Below are 15866 nucleotides of genomic sequence, written 5' to 3' on the forward strand. Positions count from 1 at the left end.
CCAGTCTGACAGATAACGAAGGTAACCAATCATATTTAACTGCGCGCGCCCCGTTTACCAATGGCTTTACTCCGTGCGGAGTTCACGACACCTAAGGGCGGGCGGAAGGCAAAAGGACAGGTTGGTTAACCAATTGCAACCACGTTGCACCACGAGCGGCCAATTGTCTTCGGCAAGAGGCGGTGTCCACGAAAGGGGTTGAGGGCGCCATGTAATGGAGGCGCAAACTGTAAGCGGCCATTGATGAGACGGCTGGTGTGAGGGGAGCGTGCTAAGTAGTGCAGATCCGAGAAGGGGGTCATTAACGTCGGTCTGGACTTCTCGACACGCTTTCACTGTAGATATTGATTGTTTCCATTATTTACAGCGTTTTTCAAGCGAGAATAAGATGGATATGAAGAAGCGCATCACGTTGGAGCTGAGGAACAAATCCCCGGGCGAGGTGAGGAGTAGACGCGGGGCTGAGCATGGGAATCCCGTTCTTGGGACTAGTGCGAGGGCGAAATCTCAAAGTGTGGGTGCGCGGGCGTGAGGCGGGATACGTGAGCGGTTGAGGCGAAAAACAGTGTTGTTTTTCTTTTCCGTGTTCTAACAACGGGGAGCGGAGGTTCCCCGAGGCGCGGAGTTTCAGCCTTCCCGCCAGGTGCCCGGACTGTGCTTCCTTAGTCCTCATACAAGAAAGCCTACTAGCAAGTTATGAATCGTACAGTGACTGCCCTGATTTTTGTTCTTAGTACGTGTGCGATTTTGTAATTTTTATGCTTAGTATGTTGATGGTGTTGGCACTATTTTTTTTTTTTTCGTCCACGCACTTGGAATGTGTGGCGAAGTAGTTGGAGTGTCCGGGGTGCTTGCATTTTGGTAATATCAGCTCGCATTTTGTCCATTCAGGTTTCTGGTGGCAGTTTCTAACTTGCTGTTGGTTATTTTCGAATAAAGGCATTTTCTATGTGCTCTTGACTTTTTCATGTCCTCCGACTGAAATAGTTGTACAGTTGGATAACTTACTATTGCGTTTTAGAAATGTATTTACTATGCGGTGGGTGTTTCTGGGATTTGCGTACGTCTTCCTGGTAGGGAGTGTTTATCTGTTTGCATTGCACGATCAGCGACGGTATGGGTAGAAAATAGGGAGGGAGGGTGGTAATGGTCTCGCGTATATTTTAGAGGTTCTCAGAGCAAGTCCACGGACCTATACCTTTTTTTCGTGTGTATGAGTAATCACTTGTGCAGCGTCCTTTTAGAATTTCCATTTACGTTGCACCCCGTGGACTACAGTACACCTGGCTAGATAACCGGGGGAGACGCATTTCTCGCGTGCGCGCGCTACGGGTCGCTGACCTCACGGCTTAGGTTGTGAACTACCTGTCCCGTGAGGTCTATGGTCGCCACGGAAGAGGCTGCCGTGGCTTCCGCGCCGCACGTGGGGGCGGCCATGTCGCTTCTCAAGCGGCGGCGTGCCGCTGGTTCGCCTTGCCGGGGGCGTGGCTACGGACGGCAGTTAGTAGCTGCTCTGGTTTAGGCCCTTGTCCCACCACGTGTGGAGGCGGGGCTGGCGTACCCCGGCAGATGGCTAGTGGAACACCTCCCCGTGCTGCCAGTGCCGCACCTCTGTGGCTGGAGCACGACAAAGCGCAGCGGACAGCTGCAGCCTAACTTTAAAGTGCAGTACCCACAATGCGCGGCGAGCGTGTGCTGTGGGCCGCAGTGGCCTATTGAAAGTTGCACCAAAGCCTTCCTCTTACAGGTTCGCCCCTTCATGGCCTGGGTGGAAACCCCGGGAGCTACTGTTATGATGTGGGTTTCCACGTATTTTGATTACTTCTCAGTCATTTGCATAACCTTCCTGTTAAGTCTTTTGTCCACAAACTTTTACGTCATATACTGAACCACTGGCGTGAATGCCCAACTCGTCCAGCGTTTCTAGTTATGCTGCTCAGCCAGACTCATTCTATGTCTTGACCTAATCTATTTACATTAGCTTTCGAAGCTGTTAGTCTTCATTTTAACCCACCGGGTGATCAGCTTGCAGCTTTCGCTTCCCTGCTGTTGCTGTAAGCAGATGGTCCTTGCATGTAGGTCAGGAGATGCCTCCATGATACCCAATCTACCCCCTATTGTCACTTCAACTCAGTCTACGTAAGAATAGTTTTCACATTGGCACAGTGCATGGCCTGCGGCTTCTCCGCAATTATTAGCTTAATACATAACTTTATTTCCCGTTATGTATTTAACTTACTATCTGGAAAAGGTAGGCTATTAAGAACTTCTCGGGCTTGTTAAGCGATTGGTTTCTTGATATTTCTCGCAGCAGCAGTCCTGGTACCTTAAAAGCTATATCGGATCTAGAAAGGGCACTTGGTATGTCTGGGAGTTTATTCGTTGCTTGTTCTTCCCAGGCCTGTCAATTTTAGTTTACGTCGGTTATTTTTTTTCTCCTTCCCCTTGATGGCCTCTTAGAGAATTGTCTTTTTTTTTTTTTTTCAGGTGGCCGAGCTGGTACTTGATAGCTGCCGATCGAGCAATGGCGAAATCGAAGGCCTCACGGAGAATTTCAAAGAATTGGAATTTCTTAGCATGGCCAGCATCGAACTGACATCTTTGTCTAAGCTTCCAACTTTAAGTAAGCTGAGAAAGGCAAGTAATCTCGAAGTGGCACACTTTTAATTTTAAGGAAATTGCATGCAGTCGTTTGTCCCTAATTATTAGAAATGGCGCCCAGTGTCTGCATTCGGGAGGCAGCATACTAATTAAAGTTGAAATAAGGCAGTTTACTTACCAGATTGCTTCTGCGGTAATTTATTCTGATTTTTTTCTTTAATTAATGAACAGCTGAAATTCTTTGTGAACTGTGGGTGGATAGCAGAGAAGAGCTTGATAATTTCTTTTGGCTCATTTTTTTTTGTTTTGTTAATTTTCTAGTTGGAGCTTAGCGACAACGCCATTTCAGGAGGCCTGGAAATTCTTGTAGAGAAGTGCCCGAATCTGACATACCTCAACCTGAGTGGTAACAAAATTAAAGACGCCAGCACAGTTGAACCACTTGTGAGTATTGAGCCTTGGTAGTATTTACATCCTACTGTCAGTTCTTGCTTTTGTGCTGCACATCTGTTTGAATTTTTTTTTTTTTTTACAAAACTGAGTTAGGATTGCTGGTTTACAACCCCTAAGTGTGTGGTTTAGACTACTTTGTAGGAAAAAAAACTTACGTCGAAAGCACTGTAGTAAAGTACTTTACCCAACAGCCAAAGGCAGTCCTTTATTTATATTGTCTTAATTACATTTTTGTTATTTTGCAGCAAAATTTGAAAAATTTAAAGAGCCTTGACCTGTTTAACTGTGAAATCACAAATCAAGAAGATTACAGGGAAACTATTTTTGAACTTCTTCCACAAATCACTTTTCTTGATGGTTTTGATCAAGAAGACAATGAGGCTCCTGACTCCGAAGAGGAAGATGAAGGTGAGCTGTCAATTGATGGCCTTCCGTTAATGCTTTACTATCGGTAGGGCTGCTTGGAATGTTCTTGGCCCAAATATTTGTCTGCATCTTTCTTAATGGCTTGTTCTTAGGTTTGTCGTTTATGGCACTTGCACCGTTAACGAATGTGTTCTGTACGTTTTGCTATACTTTTTTAAGCCATTCTTTTGAGACCGCCCCTAGCTCACCTTAGATGAGCGTACTTATGAAAATTTCTCTTTAGCGGCGTCGTGAGCCAAGACCTGTTTTGCAAAAATAGATGTATACTAATTGGACTTAAGTCGGCTCTTTAGAATTCTGTTTGAACTGTCCTCATATTGGACTTGTAGTTGAGGCTCATTAATGGTGCAGAGATAAATGTCAGCTGTGGGTTTCGATCCCTAAATACTTGTAGATAAGTGCACGTTGTATAGACGGGTGACTCCAGTATTCCACCTTCCTGAGTACTTCTGAGCTTTGGATAATGGAAAACCTTTAGGTAGGTTGTGCCTTAAGGCATAAAGTAGACCTACCACGGCTAAACTGCAGTGATTAAAGACGCAGATTCAAAAAGTGGGTCTGGGGGCCACGTTTAATTTCCAACCACTTTTATTTGGTCTGCAGAGTACTTGAGTGGCCACCCATGTGTGGATGTTTAGTTGAACAAATGCGTCCAAAGCTGCGTGTAATTACTGGGCGAATGCTGCCAAAAGCATCTGAAAGGGGGAGGGTGTTAGTAGGACAGAAGCATCTAAGATAAACTTGAATGTTTTTGTACTGTGTGAGTATTAAATGCGAATGGATTTACGATGTGCTTGTCTTTTAATTTCCATATCCGTGTGAGGGTGTCTTTCAAGACACCTAACAGTGTAGTATATATTTCCGTTAGCCTGCTTAGTTTTTACACCCAGATTGCAGAACTTTGTAGTTAAAGTATGCAATTTTTCAGACGGTGAAGATGATGATGAGGATGAAGCTGGCCCCCCAGGCGACTCTGAAGAAGAGGAAGATGTGTCCGATTTGGGGGAAGAGGAGGAGGAGGAGGAGGATGAAGACGAGGAAGAAGGTGTTGGCCTATCTTACTTAATGAAAGATGAGATTCAGGTACATATTTTTTCCACCTAACCTAGGATCCATGAGTAACATGAAGCAGCAGGGGTTAGCCGATTGGCCCATTATTACTGCAGTGGTGTGAAGTGCGTGCTCAAGTTATGATTTCTTCAGTCTTTGTAAATCTACGTGAGAATGTATTTTTGTTTTTATTAAGGGAGTTGTGTAGAATTCTGACAACTAACAATAATTGAGTGGAGTCCTTTGGAGAGGTTATAAGGGATGGTCCTTGCAGAACAGTGCACCTCTGACCAGGACTTTCAGTATCCTAGCTATTGTAGAGTAATAAATGGCCAGTCGGTTCTGTTTCTTGTCTGCATGCTTTCAGTGCTTTATTCTAACAATCCAGTCACTTTCTGAATCGTGTTCACACAGGATGAAGAAGATGACGATGATTATGAAGGTGAAGAGGAAGAAGGTAGGCAAATCTGACTTCATAAGCCTTTGTCTGACAACGATAAATTTTAGTGTGCATTTCTGTGGAATATACTTTCCAGGTACTCCTTTGGAGAGAACTTTTATTAGTGCAGTGCCGTTCTATAGTAAATGCATAGTGTGGTACTTAATATTCTTAGGCCCTCATTCCAACCCTGGCGGTCGGGACACGGAAGCATATCAAACAGGCTGGCGGTGCTTCCAGGGCCATTCTGACCGCGGCGGTAAAGCCGCGTCAGAAAGGGGATCCGGCAGTTTCCTGCCGGATTTCCCCTGGCCCGGAGAATCCTCATGGGGATTCCGACCCCGTTCCTGCCAGCCTGTTTCTGGCGGTTTACACTGCCAGAAACAGGATGGCGGGAATGGGTGTTGTGGGGCCCCTGCACTTCCCATGCCACTGGCATGGGCAGTGCAGGGGCCCCCTAACAGGTCCCCATAAAGATTTTCACTGTCTGCTTTGCAGACAGTGAAAATGACGGGTGCAGCTGCACCCCTGCAACTCCGCCGGCTCCATTCGGAGCCGGCTTCATTGTTGCCAGGTCTTTCCCGCTGGGCCGGCGGGCGCCCTTTTGGTGGTCGCCCGCCGGCCCAGCGGGAAAGTCGAAATGACCCCCCGCGGTCTTTTGACCGCGTAGCGGTCTTTTGACAGGGTTACTTTGGCGGGCGGCATCCGCTGTCCGCCAAAGTCAGAATGACCCCCTTAGTGTTGGATATTTTTTTTTCCTTTAGAGCAGGGATGTACATTTGCTGCATTTATGTACGCAACAGTTGACAGTTTTTTTTTTTTTTTTTTTTAAATTCCAGAAGAGGCCGATGTGAAAGGAGAGAAGAGAAAACGAGATCCTGAAGACGAAGGTGAAGATGAGGATGACTGAACGACCCGATCCCATTTTAAGAAAGGGACATGCCCTTTCATGCTCCACTTGACAATAGCTATCATGCCTATATATATATCTCATGTACTATAGATTCCCCAATTCGAGGACATGTCTTTTATAGGAAAGGTGTGATTTTTAAACTATTTGCCCTTTTTTATCATTCCAAGTAGGATGTGAATGCCTTCTAGTCGCTCACATGCATATAAAAGTTTTCCTTCCCTCCCCTTCCATGTTTGTTTGCTGTATTTGTTTTATGCAGATTCAGTTTCTTCTGTTGGCCTCGTTTGGGGGCTAAAAAATTATTTATAAAGTAGCTGTATATTAAAAAATGCTGTAAGGTGATGGATGAAGTGGCATATCCATCCTAACTATGTAAAGTTGATTATTGTACATGAGATTGAATAATCTTTAACTGCAGATGCCTTTTGGGGTGGGGGGGGGCATTAAGGGAGAAGTTTCAGGTGATGTAGTTAAACACAATTTATCGAATTGAGGACTGTGAGCTGTACCCAACGTTTTAAGAGATGAAAGTGCTGGCCAGATTTTAAAATTTGGTCAATGTTTTCGTGGAATTAAATATTAAAATAAGGAATGGTTAAATTTTTGTTTTTTCACGTGCCACAAAATGCTTCTAGTTAGGCCATCTTCTTAATTTTACTTCCCCATATTGCATATAATGTAATACTATCATTTTAGAGGAGTTAAGGTGGGCCTGCGCTTGGCCATCTTCTTTGAGCATGCATAAGGAATGCTCCTTTAATTATCAAAGCGGATAATACTTTAATAACGGGAGGGTGTGCAACCTTTGTACAGTATATTAAATTTTACTGCACAATAGCATTAGAGCTGGCTTTGGGTCATGCAAGAGGTGTCTACACATCAGCAGCTGGTGGCAAACTTAACCATTCATGTTGAAACACGTCAAATGTCCTTTGCACTCCCAATCTGATTTTGAAGCGCTCCTTAGAAAAATCTGAGTTTACACTGCTTTCCAGTTTTGGGAGTTGGTGCATCTTTTACATCTAAAGGTCTAGAGGAGCAACAATCTTAGACTATGAACCGTACAAATCTGGATGCTTTAGAACACGTCTCAAGGATGCAGTTTTCAAACATTCTGCTAATGAACCCTTATAATTGGTTTTAAACTACTCATCGACCAGCTAAGTTCATTTTTCTTGCATTGGTGTCGTATCTCTCCCCTCCCTGTTCACCCCAAGGTCCGTAGAATGAGTGGGTTTTATAATTGTCAAGATTTTGTTCTATTTAAAAAAAGGCTGTATTCTATGACAGTTTGTATATAGTGTTTATTTTTTCCTAAACTTCCAAGTAACTGATTATGTGGAACTATGTTTTGAATAAAGCCATGACAGTGTTAATACATTTTAAGTCCAGTTTACTCGGTCAAATCTTTTGCTGTAACCTGTTATATTGAGATTGTGGTACAGTGTTGACATTTGGATATACAATCCCGCTGTCGAACATTTCTGCGTAGTAGTTCACTGCCTGTCTCTTCCTTTAGCTTTGTTCTGTCTTCTTTTGAGAAGTACTGCTTTAGTTGTAACGGATGTTCAGTGTGTTGGGCAAAGCCAACCAGGGAAACTAGTTGGCTTTTGTCAGTTCTTGTTCAGTAATGCAGTTTAATGGATGGAGTCTGCTAAGACACTTACAAAAAAAAAACATCTTGCACCTGTAATATCATGGCACAGACCTGGCAGGGTTTAACAGGTTTGAACACCACTGCTTTAGGATGTCACAACATATGCTGCAGCCCTTATGGAACTTTCCTAACCACAAGCTTCTTTTGTACCTTTTGCAAGGGAAACATCCGTGTGCTGGGGATGTGCCAACGGTGGTACAGTTTAGGGAAAGGCAACAGGTCCCAGCATATACTCTGTAAAGTGGGTGTTAGATATCAGGAACAAAATGGGGTGGGGCGTCACTTTCTTACAAATACAAAGAAATATTTTTAAGATGCACTATACAAGTATAAAGAGACATGGTAAAGCAGAATTTTGTGATGAATGCCACAACATACTGGCTAGGTAACTGTAAAGACTGGGATAAATATACTTTCTAAAGATATATCACTTTCCTCTACAAGTTGTCACAATCATCAAACCATTTAAGTTTTATTATTGATCTTCCAGTCCTTGACACACTAGGTTCTGAATTGCCCTGTTCCTGGATCTCTGTCTGGTTTCCTTCTCGAGCTGTAACATGCTGTATAGGCTTTTCTTACATTTAATCCTTGTGATATTTCTTATCTGTGGATTTCTCTTACACAAGTTTCTCGTGATGTGCTATGTAAATGACAATCTTCCCACTACAGCAATCCTTGTTAATCCAATCATGTTCCTTCCTAATTCTGTGATCATTATTACATTTGTCACTCTTAATCTTTAAGTGCCAGACTTTTCCATCACTCAACAAGGCAGAATTTCAAAAACAAACCTCCTATTTTGCCTCCTTTTTTTTTTTTTTTTCCTTTTCTTAAAATCTCCCACCTTGAGGTTACATTTCTTTACACCATGTGAATTATATTTGGTTTTGTATTTCATCTGATTCCTTTTCATCGTCTCCTTTGCACGTTTGAGTGACCATTTCTCATCTTCTCTTTGATAACCCACCACCAACTTCATATCAACCTTGACTATGAGCAGTAGTCACATTGAGTAATCCTATAAGCGCCAACTGATTTAATGAACTCGTACTACCAATTCACGTTGTTACTGTTTGCTAATTCAATTATACTCTTCTAAGAATTTCATCACTGCGCCAGTATCTGCATTTTGTACACGTTTGAACTCTGGCCATTTAGAAAAGTGATTTCTAGCTACAGTAACTTGTTTGTACCCATCATGTGTGTCTTGAGCTGGACCAAATTCCTATTCTCTCCCAAGGCATGTGAGGTACCTCCACCAGATGCAAGGGTGGATTAAATGTAATTCTAGCTTTATCCCAGTTCACTCATTTTATGCATTCTGCCACCAACCTCTTAATTGCCTCATCCTGGTCATCAATCAGATTGCTTGGTTCTCACTTTGGTTTTCATGATTCTAGTGTGACGCTTGTGGCACAAATCAATGACCTTTTCACGTAGGATACCAGGTGGAATCCGCTCCCCCAAATGGCAACCTTCCGATGGTGCGCTTTGGGAGTTAAAAAAAATGAATTAAGCTCTGCTAAAGCCTACTTGTTTCTGGCTCTTTGTCCCTGTCATATTCCATAATCTAAATAAGAATATTGTCTTGTGCCAACAACCAAGTCTTAGTGGCAATGCTGTGTAAAGTACCAATGCCGCCCTGCAGTCATCCAATTTTCTACAATTGTCTGTTGCAGATAGTGGTAATCTGTTTAAAAAAAAAAATAAGTTTTTATTTCGAGGCCCTGGGACCGAACAATCACTGTAGACAATTTAGGAATTTCACCAACAGTCTAGTTAGAAGCATTGTTGTGACCACGTGAGCTGAGAAACAGTCAAAGTTTTAGATCACTCCACTGTTCCCAAATACTGCCTCAAGTGTTAAAAACCCCACACACATCCTAAGATCTCCCTTTCAATAACCATATTTTTCCTCCCTAGGGGCAAGTGCTTGTGAAGCACTTGCTAAGTACCACCCCCTGTGCCTGAGAACACTGCACCAAGTCCTTTATTACAGCCATCAGTGGTGATAATACTCTTACAACTTGGATCGAAGTTTGCCAGGCTTTAGCTGTGTATATGTCCTCAATGCTGTCAAGCTTCTTGACACTCAGTTGACATCTACATTTACCTCCTTTCTTGATCAACTGTCTTATATTTTTTTTCTGAGAAATTATACACTAATTTAGAGGGAAATTCTGCTAGTCCTAAAAAAAGAAACGAACCTCATCCTTACTTTAGGGGGTACAGGAGCTTGTTTTATAGCTTCTACCAATTCTGTTTTGGGAGTGATGCCATTGTAGTTATTATAATGTCCCAGGTATGTTACTTTGCTCCTAGCAAATTTGCATTTAGACACTTCTGCTGTCAAATGATATTCCAAAATAAATGTGTCAATACTTTCTTAAACTCATTTTCCTGCTCAGACTTATTCTCACCATTTTATTAGAGTATCACCTTGAGAATATGACTCCACCCCTCTTTTCTATTTTTACGGTCGAGCGTAGCAATGCTTTTCTGACGTGTTGGTATCTGTGTGGGCCATTAACCATGCCCATCACTCACTCGTTCATGGGCTTGCCTTTAAAACATTCTTAGGCATTGGTAAATGATTTACATGTGTCCCGCATTGGGGTGGTTTTTGTTACTGCCTTGGGGACTGACTCTGTTAAATGGATAATTGCATGTCAGCCTATATGTTTGACTGCAAGCAAACTTCTTTTTACTTTTGTGTCTCCTTCGCAGTCATGGCGGCTGTGGCGCTTTGAATTGACTTGGTTATGTCAACTGTTACTATTCGATTTATGTGGCAAGAAAAGTCCAGTTAGGATTTTACAACGCTCTTAACTCTAGCAAAAGCAAGACCCATTGCATTGCAAATGTTTGTTTTGTTAAACAACTGATGAACTATTCTCTGAAATGTGGGTCTGGCAGTTGCTAAGCCGAATGGTACCCTCTTGAACTGGAAACATACAGTGTGTTTGATAAAAGCAGTGAGATGCCTGCTCTCCATATAAAAGTACCTGGTGTTAGGCTGAGGTGAGATCTGTAGTGGAAAAAACACTTCATCCTTTTGTTTACTGAAAGTAGCTCATTAATCTGAGGCATGGGAAACTTGTCAAATGTTTTTATTCAATTCTCTTATGCCTACACACATGCTTGAATACTTCCCCGTTGTCGAGATGGGAGGCCCTGGTGGAATGTATGTAAGACGAGCTTAAATGTATACTTGCATTACATGCTTTAGACCTTTAGCTTAGCAACTGATCAGTAATTATGTAAAATATACCCAAATTCAACTAATCACACTGCACCACCCCTTAAAACCTCCTATGAGGAACTGCCTTCCCTCAGATTTTCAACCGCATGTCGTGCTGAGGAGCTTCCTTTGAGCTCTGCTCAAAATATCTCTCAGAAGCTTATTCCCTGGAATTTATGTCAAACACCCAAAAAGTGCCTTCTCAGATCCTGTGCGTCCTGTCTGAAAAAGAGATATGTGGATGATCCACATGATTGCATTTACTGCTTATACCCAAATCATAAGATGAAAGACTGCAAGATATGTCAAATATTCTACAAAGACTTTAAATGACAGAGAGGGTCGCCTTTTATGGCTTCTGACAGATAAAGCTGGCCTTTCAGCCTCTGACGAGGACAGTGCTTCTATATCTTTTAAAAAGGTCTTGTTAAAAGGGCTCAGATATTTAGGTACCACCTAAAAAGTCCCAAAAAAGTAATCTGAGGGCTCTTCAAAAATCCATAGCGCTGTGGAGAAAAAAACACTCAACCAGAAAGGGTTAGTTAAAAAAGAAACTGAGCCATCTATGCTGCCTCTTAAATTAAACATAAATTCAAGAAGCCAGGATCTGCACCATCTGGCAACATCGTTGACAACTTATCAGTGACATCTACTATAGTCACTATTTCAATTTCGGTGGTGGCCTCAGGATCCTTGTCTACGCCTTCATCCTAGTTGGCAGGGTGACCCATCTCGTCACCAGGGCTCTACTTGTTGAGGATTCTCGTGTCAATGGTCTTATCTATAGCTCTTAGTTGACGGTCCCAACAACGAAGTCCTTGAAGATGGCATTTTTTTTTCATCAGTGCTTCCGTATACGGTGCCTCCGTTGACGACGCCCTCGTCGAATGTGTTGTCGTCTATGCTCCTGTTGACACTTCCGGCAGCTACTTTATCGTCGAAGACAGCAGATCTTCTATAGTCGACGATCAAGATGATGCCTATAAAAAGATAAAGACCATCTTCATTGCCTCTTTACCAGTCATCGGAACATACCCCTCTTTAAATGATATCTAAATCTCATCTACTGCCATCCATAATATCACCAAGTAAGGTGCCAAGACTTTTACCACCACGCTTCTTGGATGGGGATGATTCAGATGATGACTGGGAATATGGAGTGGATACGAGCCCATCACAATTGTAGGTGAAGATCTTGGTACTTTCCATAATCTATTGGAGAAACTTGCTGCACGATTTGAATATTGTTTCTTGTATGACTAAGGAGCCTCATAGGAAGGTTATCAGAGCTATCCCAATAGACTGTGGAATCAGGGTTTGAAAATAATACGTAACCCTGCTACGGTACCAGCTGTCTTGCCTAAGCTGGATAAAATTACAAAGCAACGGATGATGCTCCTGCCTGTCCCATTATCCGAATCCGGATTCAGTAATTATTCAAGCAGCAAGACATTCGAAGAACCCTTCTGCACCACTGACTGTGCCTCTGGATAAGGAAGGTAGGCACCTTGATAACATCGGGGAAAAGATTCTCCTCGATGTCTGCCATTGTGGCGCGGGCAGTGAACTCCTTGGTGCTCCTTTGAAGGTACAGTAGGCAGCTATGGTCGGACATCACTCACTCATTAGATGACCTTCCAGAATCTAGCAAAGCTGAAGCTAGGAAAATTGTTCTGCAGAGACATCGTTCGTCCTCAGAAACAATAAAATGCGCATTAGCTATTGCCACTATGGGTTTTAGGCTTCTGGCTGGATCGGCAGTGTTACGGCGCCAAGGATGGCTCAAGGCACCAATTTCGACCCGAGGTCCAGACGAAGATTCTAGACCTTTCTTAAGGTGAGGAAGCACTTACTGGCAAACATGACGACGCCCTCCAGAAAATCAAGACAGACGCAGATACTGCCAGATCATTTGGATCCCTACAATATAAGTAAACACCCTTTCGAGGTGCCATAGGTAGAGGACAGTCTTCCTTTCGTGGAGGTTACCAGCAATACAGGTACCCACCTTATTCTTATAACTTCCAACCCTCCAGACCCCAATATCACCAAAGACAGCTGCTGGCAGTGGCATATAGCAGGCCTCTTCACAGAGGAAATTCAGGGAGGCAAGCCAAAGATCCCTCCCGCAGGCAATGATAAGCTCCAGTGGCTGGCTACCTCTCCTTCCTCACTAAAGCTGCACCTTCCTCGTTGGAATCAGATAACGAATGACAAGTGGGTCCTAGACATAATAAAATTCGGTCACCTTCTATAATTTACATGTACGCCCCTCTCCCAAGTACGTCAAACACATCTCCATCTTCTCAACCTAGAAACGAAGGCGGTATTAACCAAAGGAGCAATAGAATTGGTGTCCCTTTCACAAAAGGGAAAGGGTTTCTATTCTTGCTTCTTCCTAATCAGAAAAGAATCTCGACTGTGGAGACCCCTCCTGGATCTAAGGGAGCTGAACAAGTATGTGAAAAAACAGTCCGCCCGCATGGTAACATTGAAAGACGTCTTGCAGCTTCTCAACAGAATAGACTACATGGCTTTGTTAGACCTGCAAGACACCTAATTCCAAATACCCATTCACCCAAAAAAGTACCTAAGATTTGTGGTAGGCGGCCGGCACTTTCAATTCAAGTGGCTTCCTTTCGCGCTCAAGTCCACTCCCCAAATTTTTACGGCGTGTTTAGCCTCTGTTGCAGCATATCTCATATCTAAGGCGCAAGCAACATCAAATTTTTCCATACCTGGATGACTGGTTAGTGAAAGCTTCCAACAGCCAGTCAGTACGCCATTCTCTCAAGGCGACCATACGCCTTTTCAGAAAATTGGGCCACCCTCTCAACTGGGAAAAGTCCCAGCTTCAGCCAACCACAAGAATAGTTTTCCTGGGTGCCATACTGTGGACAGACACTCAAGTCAAGCTAGCAGGAGCAATTCAACAAAAAAGTATATTTCAGTTTGACGCTACATGTCATTACTGGGGATGATGTCATTGTGCATAAATCTTATTCCCCAATGTCGCCTTTGTATGTGTCCATTCCAGGAGGAGCTCGACAAGCAACGGAAGTAGACACAAGGCTCCTTAGAGGACACAATAAATATAACCCCACGTATGTCAACTTCCCTCGATTGGTGGATAACACCCAAGGACATTTACCTAGGTCCCTCCGCTAACTATAACAACAGATGCATCAATGGGGTGCATGTCTGCAGTACCTTCAAGTGAGTGGCAAATGGCCCCCTTCTCACACCACTTCACATCAACCTCTGCGAGTTCAGGGCAGTCTATCTGGCTTTGCTGGTCTTCCTTACAAGAATCCAAAGCTCTTCAGTGCTTGTCTGAACAGACAATATGATCAACACGCAAGAAGTGACTCTGTCACATCTGCTATCCAAAGAAGTACAGACCTTTTGGACCTGGTGCATTCAACACTTGGTGCACATAAAAGTACAGCATCTCCCAGGAGTACACAACACCACTGCAGATTCGCTGAGCAGGCTAAGCACATCTCCCCACAAATGGGAATTGAACCAGGAGACACTGGATGGAATATTACTCAGATGGGGAAAACCAAATCTGGACCTGTTCGCGACGTCCCATAGAATGCAAAAATAACAAGTGATGGACGGAATGCTGAACAATGTCAAACATTCACCCCCAGTACAGAGATCTGGGCCTAAATCCATAGTTTTTTTGCTGCCCATGCCATTCCAATTTGGACCCAGCCATATGCAAATCAGTCTTGACCCTCAGCCCGAACTGCCAGGCCAGCTCTTCCTTGGACTGGAAACAATCACCCCTCATCAGCCAGGCTAGCTTGAATCCAGTGGCATGGGAAGCACGGGACCCACGTCTGGGCATACCCTTCCCACTTAGGGCGACAAATGCTAAAATAATAAGTGATGGACGGAATGCTGAACAATGTCAAACATTCACCCCCAGTACAGAGATCTGGGCCTAAATCCATAGTTTTTTTGCTGCCCATGCCATTCCAATTTGGACCCAGCCATATGCAAATCAGTCTTGACCCTGTTCCCCATGGGAAAAGTCCAGCCCGAACTGCCAGGCCAGGTCTTCCTTGGACTGGAAACAAGAATCCTGGGACGAGTTTCGGGGTTTCACCCCTTATCAGCCAGGCTAGCTTGAATCCAGTGGCATGGGAAGCACGGGACCCACATCTTTGCATACCCTTCCCACTTAGGGCTACAAATGCAAAAATAACAAGTGATAGACGGAATGCTGACCATGCTCTTTTCGATAGCATGATCAGGGATTTATGCTTACGGTTTTTCTCAGCAAAATCAAATCGGAGCCCTGTCAAATACTCCTAATTGCTCCAGCCTTGCTGCGTCAACCTTGGTACACAGAGCTACTGTTACTGTCATCCTGTCCACTCATCAGGATAACACCAATTCTGGAGTTGCTAACCATAATCCAGGCCGGGTGAGACACCCGGACCCGAGGTCTCGCAACTTATTTGGATGGCTCCTGAATTCAATGAGTTCGGCAATTTAGATATTCCTAACGACTGTAAGGACCTCCTGGCTAAAGTGCGTGCAGGTAGCACAAGTAAGACATACTAATTAAAGTGGAAACGCTCCTGCTTGTGGTGTGTCTCAAAGAACATACCTAGCACGCTCGGGTCTTGCCCATGCGTCCATCAATGTTCACTTGGCAGCCATTTCTAGATACAGAAGAATATCTATACCATCCCTCTGGTAGCATAGACTTATAAAACAAATTATGATGGGTCTTTTTCGGCCTTTTCCTCCAGTTAAGGCTCCAGCTTGGCAACTTAATACAGTCTTGGGCCAGCTGATGAAAGAACCATTTGAACCCATCCATAAAACAGACATCAAATACCTCACATGGAAAGTAGTGCTCCTCTTAGCTCTAACATCTGCTTGCTGAGTCAGCGAAATACAATCATTTACAATCCAAGAGCCTTTTCTACAGTTCAGTGGGGATCGAGTTATCCTTCGTACCAACCCTAAATTTATCCCTAAAGTACCATCAGACGTTCATATTAATGAGCCAGTAGTACTGAAGTCTTTCTTTCCACAACCTTAAACTGGAGCACAAAGATCT

At 43.6% G+C, this 15866-nt stretch overlaps 1 protein-coding gene across 1 annotated transcript; it reads left to right on the top strand.

Moving 5' to 3' along the window:
- The first annotated feature begins 181 nt into the window (after positions 1-181).
- Positions 182-7268, top strand: ANP32E (acidic nuclear phosphoprotein 32 family member E). Its single transcript, XM_069218221.1, has 7 exons — positions 182-442; positions 2488-2637; positions 2923-3045; positions 3300-3462; positions 4409-4563; positions 4945-4987; positions 5809-7268. The coding sequence occupies exons 1-7, from the start codon at positions 389-391 to the stop codon at positions 5877-5879; spliced, it is 759 nt and encodes a 252-aa protein (XP_069074322.1). The 5' UTR covers positions 182-388; the 3' UTR covers positions 5880-7268.
- The last annotated feature ends 8598 nt before the right edge of the window (positions 7269-15866 follow it).

Source organism: Pleurodeles waltl, chromosome 12 (assembly GCF_031143425.1).
Source record: "Pleurodeles waltl isolate 20211129_DDA chromosome 12, aPleWal1.hap1.20221129, whole genome shotgun sequence".
NCBI lineage: Eukaryota > Metazoa > Chordata > Amphibia > Caudata > Salamandridae > Pleurodeles > Pleurodeles waltl.